The following is an 8,623-nucleotide window of genomic DNA, read 5'->3' on the forward strand; positions in this document are numbered from 1 at the left end:
TACCCGTACATGATACGTGCTGTACATATACTTTGCAGTAAAAATTGAATTAAATTAAAAAAAGTGTGAAGAAGATAAAAACATAAAAACCATTATCAGTCTTGTAATGTTGCCTTTCTTCACAAGTACCAACATGTGCAAACAAAACCAACATTGCCATTTGGAATCACCATCCTGGACCAGTTATGATAAGTTAAAATTTTCTTTCCAAAAATCTAAATCTCTGCAGAACATAGTTTTCTGTATATATTGTGGAGTTAGAAAGAGTTTTTTAATCCGTGCAATCGAGACTGCACATTATGTCTACTTTTTGTTACACATTTTTTTCATAAGATGCACTTCTTGCATCTTTCTTTCCAGAATCGGAATAATCGGACTTCATAAATTTTTACAATCATTTGCAGAGGCATTGAATTTTATTAAAAGTTCATGCGCAGACATGCTAACATTGGCTTAAAGCTCGTCAGTAGTGATGAATGTTCAGCTTTGCCTTGGACCACATAATCATAGTACAATAAAAAATAATCAATCAAAAATGTAATTTTTTTTTAAATTTTAATTCAAAGTTCATCAACACCACCTCGTTGGGCATTTTGCCTGTTGTGGCGTTGTATTTGTATAAAATACAGCACCCTAGTGGCACTGGAACCAGGAGGGCTCTGGTCACATGAGCTGCCCCCACCTCCCGAAGCAATGTTCCGAGGTCGCCAAGTCCCGTAATAATTCATGAATATTCAATGAAATACCAACCTGCATACGCCCTTGTGGGCCGAACGTCTAGCAACCCTAGACCCCCATACCCGTTTTCTACGACGAAACATTCTTTCCGATACAAGTTCCGCGAGCTCGACCATGCACTATGCAAATGAAGCATGGTCCCGACCCACCACACCGAACCATTCAAAAACCTGTTTTCAGCCCACAGCTTGGAGCGGTTTTGACGGAAAACAAGTTTTTGCGCGTTTGGGCATCGAGTAGAGCGGCGAGTTTAAACGCGGCTTTAGAGAGATTGCCTTCCGCACACAGACAAAACTGATCGGTTCCGACTTTGTCTTCTCTCGAACTCTCCCACATGCGTATATGAATTCATCGTCACGGTAAAAATCAATGCAATTTTATAAAAATAATAAAAATAACTAAAACATCACAAGAAACTCAAAGACCCGATTTTTTTAAATCGATTTCCATAGTATTCATACTAGTGTCTCCCGTAGGCACGTAGTTCATCTACGGACGATCCGTGGCAGTTGACAACTCTGTAGATGTAAATTCCACATGAAATGATTCTAAGCCTACTATTTTTTATGGTTTTCTACCTTCTGCCTTTCTTTTCAACCACATTGGAAATTTTTAATATTGTATCAAGCTTTTTCTGCTTAAGTTTTCCTTTCTCACCGATTCCAATGAGTTGGGAACTATGCTTGTCCTTTACCGATTCCAAATTCAACTCAATTTCCATGTTCACTAATGGTTTAAAAAAAAACCCTCTTTTCCTTATAGTCTTCAAAATAACAATTTAACGGTTCTTTTGTGAGTACTACTCTTGTTCTCTTACTTTGTTTTTTTCAGTTGCCAAGTTTCAAATAACTTGCAATATATTCCCCATCCAGTATAATTGCGTGTTTATTATTTTCTGTTGCTGCTATAGACATTCCAAATGCGATTCCACATACTACTTGAAAAAATTTGTACATAAATGTGCATAATTTGCATACACTGTACATACTATGATATAAATATTAATTTTATATCCCTTGAATACCCATGATTCTTCAATCAAGACCGTGACCAAAGAGGAGTCTGGAATTGGATCTGGTTGAAACATGTTTTTACCAAATATTGGCAAGGCCAAAAAGAGATTGGATTCATTAGGATATACCAAGAGCTCCAGATATTTCTGTTCATGATTTAAAAGTCCTTAAGTCAGGAGTGGCTACATTCTGGTTGTTCTGGGTATGAAAGGCTTTGGATTCGCGAGGTCAGAGTATGAGGGATTCCGCATATCTTCGTGGTCGCGTAGCTCAGTTTTGACACTTTGAATGATATTTATAGAATAAATGATATGGGCAGTTGTGTGAATTCCTTCAGAAATATTATCAAAAACAAATGAAATTCAAAGTTGCAATTACTTATTAAATTAAATTAATGTCAAACAGTTACACTCAAAAGATTATGTAGATGTAAAGCATTCGGTACTAAGATCTAGAGAAATTGCGAATTAAAATATCTTGCAGTAGATTCGGATACTACGACCTGGAAACGAACTAACCGTTGCTGTGATACACAAATTTGATATAAATAAAGATAAATTTGGGAAAGCAATTTTGGTTATTACAAGTGATAAAAAATATTTTCCTGATAGTCTAGCTCAGTAATTCCCAACGTGGGTGTTAACGACCCCTGGGGGCGATGGAATGTTCCGGGGGGGGGGGAGAGATAGAAGTTACGGGTATAGCATAGGATCCTATGGATTAGATTGCGTTGGTGGCGCTGGGAGAAAAAATTTCTGAAGAAGGACTCGATGAGACAAAAAAGGTTCGGAAACTATGGTCTAGCTTCTGTGATTTGCAATAGATGAACTTCGTTATGGGCCAAAAGAAGTGCATTCCAGGGAATTGGGAAATAGTAAGAAAGAAAATGGGAGTAGGTCTTCAAAGAACCTTCTTCACCGAAAAATTGGGCAAAAAATATAATGCTCCCAATCACGCATCTTCTATGTCACGGCACAATGCCCGAACTAGTAAAAATCACAATACAACTCAAGAGAGGTCGCGGTATTTTTTTTTTTTTTTGTTCTTTTCTAGTGTCTCTCTTTCACCTAGTTATTATTTTCTTTCTTGAGACGTAGTGAATTTCTTGAATAATGTTGGATAGCCCGCAGGCTGGCCGCCACCGCCATATTCAGCGTTATTGGTTGCAGTGCACGCGTGCGCCACTTGCCGGTAGTGCACCAACGTTCACCTTAATTTGTTGCTCGGTGGAGCATGAACAACTAAAAGACTTGAGGGAGTTCGCCTACGGCTGGTTCATGAACGGAAGCGAACGTTTCCCTCCAATTATGTTTACCACGCGGCGATCTTTTCATAACTGTGCATGAAATTGGGCAATATGAGAGGTCATACATGCATACATGAGGAAGAAAAGAAGGATCCAATCATCTTTCAGTCATCATGTTTGAGAATTCATTATTGTGAGAATAAAATCATTAAATAAATCAAATCAAATAAAAGAACCGATAGATACTTGAGATTTTTTTATGAACTCAGATAACTGGATGAATCTTAAACATATATCAATGCTAATCTTAAGAGATAGACAGTTTAAAATGAGAGAATATTCTCCGATGACAATGAGTGATTCGAGAAAAGAAAAATTTTTCGGAACGTAATGTAGGCTTCTCTTCTAACAGTCTCATGCTGCAGTAAAGCGGCAGTATGGTTGTCAAAGATATTTACCTCAACCAAAAAACCATAGTAATTATCATCATCGAAGTCCATTTTTATAAATTCGCTTCAAAACACTACACTTGATAAGCATCTTGGTATTTATTGTTGCAGATTTAACCCTTTATCTACTGACGGTACTTTAAAGTACCACTTTCTTTTTAATCCCATAACACTTCTCACATACGTTGATAGGCGTTGGTATTTTGAAGTATAAATGCTGCGTAACTACTTGACGGTTACCAGATGACAGCACAAGAGAGAAACAACTAGATTTTTTTAATGTGACGAAGATTTAGGAATAAAAATTCTTTATGGTCACCATTGTAAGTATTTATTGATGCGACTTTGCAGAGGCGTAATCCTAAGGAAATAGTTAAGGTGAATGCATAATGTTTTCCCCTCACTCATTGTTGATCTATATTTCGGTTTATGTCAGCATTTTTGTAAAATAATACTTATGTTTCAAATGAAAAACAAATTTATGTGACCGGTACTTTTAAGTACCGTCAGTATATGGTGAGGTGTAGATTGTATGTAAACAATTGTGAACTGCAATTCCATTATAATTTGTGCGGTTTTTATGATTTGTAAAAATTGTAAATGAGATCTTGATATAACTATACTTTGCGGACTAAGAGAAAATCCTAAAAAAAATCTGTATAGATGGAATGGATCCATGAATTATATCGTTGTATTGGAAGGCAGAGCATCATCATAATGCACCACCAAATTTATGCTATTCTTAACATTTTCCAAATGCAAGTTGTTACTACCACCGTTGGTATTTATTCGCCACCAAAAAAGTTGTAATGAGTAAGTTAATTAATAAAATTCAGTTAGATGTTTCACCCCTGTAAACGTGTTTACTACATTAAACATTTATATATATTACACTCCACAAACAAATTATGCTTTTCTTTGTGGTAAAATGAAGAAATATTCCTGCAACTTTATTATTACATTTAGACATATCTGAATTGGTATTTTTTTTTCTATTATAAGCTTATAGTGCTGACGGTACTTTAAAGTGCCAAGCTAAATAATTCGTCGTGTATTAAATTTGAATTTTTTTTTGTTTTTAGGTTTTAATTAGAACTAAAATCACATACCAAAAAATTTACATATGACAGTTATTTCATTCATTTTTTCATAATGTGGTAGATAAAGGGTTAATATCACTTTCATTTTCGTTGGCATTAAAATTGCTAAACATTAAACATGATGCATGTAAAGATTCTTATCGGGTTCACTAAAAAAAATACGTATATATAATAATACTTTACAGCTACAAAGTGAAACAGGTGAATCGTCCCAATCACAAATCGTGTATTTCACTGATATTCTATTCTGTTTTAGCACGATAGAAATTATTTGTATGTATAAACCATTTCCAATGGTGAGAGGTCAGGGATCGAAGATCGTGTACATATTTACTCTACCGCATGATAGCGAAACAACTGCCTTGTATAACGATAACCGTGTAATATTTCCTCGAATATAATCACTATTTATCTATAGGAACATCTTTTACTAGACGTTGTTGTTTAATCACGCCAGTTGACCATCCCATCTTTAGCGGGTAAAAAAAACTTTTTTTTTAACAAAAAATAACGGTAAATGGTTTTTCAATCTGTGAAGGAATTTCGTGATTCTGTAGTGAAAAAGAGAAAATATATACTGTGTATATTCATGCACAAACATTGGTTCTCCCACTCCCTCAATTACCGAGTGTAAACAATACCTTGGCTGATAACCTTCACGATTTCGAGGTCAAACAGTGTTTTGAATGCAGGCAGCATATCGTATAAACTATTGTGATATACTGTAGAGATTATAGATAAGTGAAGGATTTTGTATATCCTTCATTTCTCATCAAAATTAAAACGTTGTAAGAGGGGAAGGAAAATAGAAACTGCGTTCAAAAAATACGCGACCATTTTCACAAAAATTTGATGAAAAATAGTAAATATGTAAAAAATATGAAATTTTATTACGTATAAGTATATTGCAATGTATCCTCTTTTCGCTACAGAGGTACACATGTGTAAATAATAACTCATTTTCAACGGTTCTAAAGGGTTTTGATGATCTTTTTTTCAAGTTAAAACCTGAGATACACATTATGAGTACATAACTCAGATGGTCCTAATAAAGGTAAACCCAAAATAAATAATTAATTAATAAAAAAAAAAATATTTTTAAAGGGCATTTTGGCATACAATAAACACAAATAAGTTAAAAAAAATTTAATAGTCAAGTTTTGGCTTAGGTGTGAAGAGAATATATATTTTTAAAATATACTTCAATATATGAAAATTAATTTTCAAATCCTAAAAAATCTATAAGTGAAAATACATCTATATGGAATATTTCATTATTTCATGAGACTAGATTCATATTCCTAAATACTGGGGGGTTTATCAAAATATATTTTAATGAAATTTTGAAATCCTAAATAGTCGTGGAATTACATTTATATGAAATATTTTATTATTTTATAACTCTAAATTAAGAACTTAGTTTATATACTTTAACTTATGTAGAATATAATTGTATTTATATAGAATATAACTTATTATAGAATATAATTGTTTTTTTAAACATATTTTAATGAAATTTTTAAATACTATATAGCGTGGAGAAATACACTTTTTTAAAATATTTTATCATTTTATGAGACAAAATTCGTATTCCAATATGATTGGGATTTTTTTTAAAAATATATTTTAATCAAATTTTCAAATCCTGTATAGCCGTGGAACATCTATATGAAATATTTTATTATTTTATGTGACTAAATTCATGTCCCAATATAATTGTTTTCTTTAATTTAATATTTATAAAAATTGAAAGAAATTCCACTTACCTTTAGCATAAGTGAATGGCGAAATAATTGAAATCACTATAACGATCCATATCCTGAGATTCGTTGATTGTTTTAAGAAAGGCATCTTTTTTTTGTTCTTTTTAGTCTTTTATCACTCAAATAAATTATTCACAATTGGAAAAATATTTATTAATTGATATTCACTGTCACCTTTTCATTTATTTTGTTTTAAATAAATTTTTTCAAACTTTCCACTAAAGATAAATTCTTTTATATCACATCAACTCCGTCGGTGTCGAAAACAAAACTGAGTTTCTCGCCACACTTTCCGTTATGTATCTTAAAAAAATAATCAGACGACAATATCGTTGTTGCCATTCATCGAATAAGAAATTGAAACAATATCAAATCAAGGCGAAGAAAAGATATTTATAAAAACATAAAACTCCGAACACCTGCCGTTATTGCTTGCGAATCATAAATAACTTCCCTGTCGGCAAGCAAACTGTTTGATAATGATAAATAAAGAAGAGTTTTTCTCTTCGAACCTCGCGCCGTTTGGTGGATGTTTGGTGAATGAGCAGATTTCCGAGTTGGCCCTGAACTTGAATGTAGATACGGAGTCACGTGACTCTACGCGACTTTTTTTTTTTTACCTCCGCCATCTTAGTTTTTTTATTGGAGTCATTCCGGGGTCAATAGCCGTAACGCAGACGAGGAGAGGAAAAGAATAATAAATAATAATAAAATAAAAATAATAAAAACGTTTTTACCGTAGGATTGTTAAGAACTTTCGGTAGTCATTTATGACTTTATCAATTTATTTTTTTTATTTTGCGATAGGGTAGTTTTTAACTCGACTGTGTAAGATGGTATCACTGTAGCAGTCAATTTCGTTTATTATTATTCAGTAGAGCACGTTTGGGGCTCTGCACCGTGACACGGTTTTTTTTTCCCTTCTTATCCCATTGGAATTTATTCTCAGTGACATCACTTACTAGGGCACACTGATGGAACTAAATTCGGATTGAAATTTAATAACAGTTATTCTTATTCTTTCGAAACTAAGACAAGGAACGATTTTGCATGCAAATCGAGATTTGGTTGAAAATATAACTTTATTTTGTGTGTGTATGTGTGTGTGGGGCCTGTTTATACTTTTAATATCCATTGAAAATTTCTCGAGTATGAGTCATGCTTATAAAAACACGGAAAACCTTTTTTTCTTAAAACTTTTTCAATGAATTTATCATTTAAAAAAAATCAATATTTTCATACTAACGTTTTTTTTTTTTTTTTTTTTTTTTTGCTATATTCACTTGGCAAATATCTTGCAATTTCAAGTCCACATCCATCCCATATTTCACATGAGAAATTCCTGAGGGAATTAAGAAAATGTGCAGATACCAAGATTTAACGTCGAGCTGATGCCGTTTCATCTCCATTGACTCTCAATGTCATTCTTCAGTTGCGAAATTTTTTCTCATACTTCTTAGTCTTGCACCATACCACTGTTTATGTAACTTATGTATTGTGTCATCCCGTAAGCTCTTGGAGCTTTGAGCTCTTTGTACGATTTTTCTGATTTAGATACAAAAAAGCTATTTATGTGGCTTTCGCCGGCAATCAATTCCAGAGTGGTTTCCCACATAATGAATTCCGAAGAGAATGAAACAAATGAAAGTGAGATAGTGCGATGTTTTCAGGGATGTGATTATATAAACATCCCAGCTCATCTCACGGACTTAGTTTTGGTGGCAAAAAAGAGAAAACTAAAATCGGGTCCTTTTGTCGTGTTTCAGAAGGAGATTATTTAAGTATCACATTGAGCATCAAAGGGTATTGGTGATTGCTTACTTTTGATGACCGTGCAGGGGAATTCGAATGATGATTCTCCGTCAGCAACTAGCGTATAAAATTAAAAAATAATCTTACATGATTTAGAATTGGGTATAGGATATTGGATTTAATATCTGTCGAATTGAGTCATGTCTTCGTTTACTATCAAGAAAATCCACAATCTGAGACGGCTGAATTATTAATGGTTCCTGTTAAGCTCATTTAAAGACCAATCTTCACTAGAATTATATTGATAGAAATTTTGCCATAGTATCACACACACACACACACAATTAGTTTTTAAAAAAAATCTAGCATCGATACTTGGACCAGATAAAGGGCTTTTCCTATGCTTAGATAAACCTCAATTCATATTGAATCAAGTAAACAAGAACCCTCACAAATACATATGAAATACTGAGTCAAATTTTTTGACTTACACTGGGTGATTTCTGAGTGGGATAAATTGATTTCTTCAGTTTGAACTTGTATTAAATTAGATACAACTGCG

The 8,623-nt window shown here is 33.2% G+C and overlaps 1 protein-coding gene across 1 annotated transcript in view; it reads right to left on the reverse strand.

Moving 5' to 3' along the window:
- Positions 1 to 6,853, reverse strand: part of LOC149067561 (uncharacterized) — a 43,737-nt gene extending 36,884 nt beyond the window's left edge. Inside the window, exon 1 of the mRNA XM_089252506.1 lies at positions 6,313 to 6,853. Coding sequence (XP_089108632.1) covers positions 6,313 to 6,397 — 85 coding nt within the window. The 5' untranslated portion in view covers positions 6,398 to 6,853. The remainder of the gene's footprint in view (positions 1 to 6,312) is intronic.
- Between the last annotated feature and the right edge of the window lie 1,770 nt (positions 6,854 to 8,623).

This window comes from Pholcus phalangioides, unplaced genomic scaffold (genome assembly GCF_987345545.1).
Source record: "Pholcus phalangioides strain wild (caught in Gottingen) unplaced genomic scaffold, Ppha-v1.0 ptg000029l_1, whole genome shotgun sequence".
Lineage (NCBI taxonomy): Eukaryota > Metazoa > Arthropoda > Arachnida > Araneae > Pholcidae > Pholcus > Pholcus phalangioides.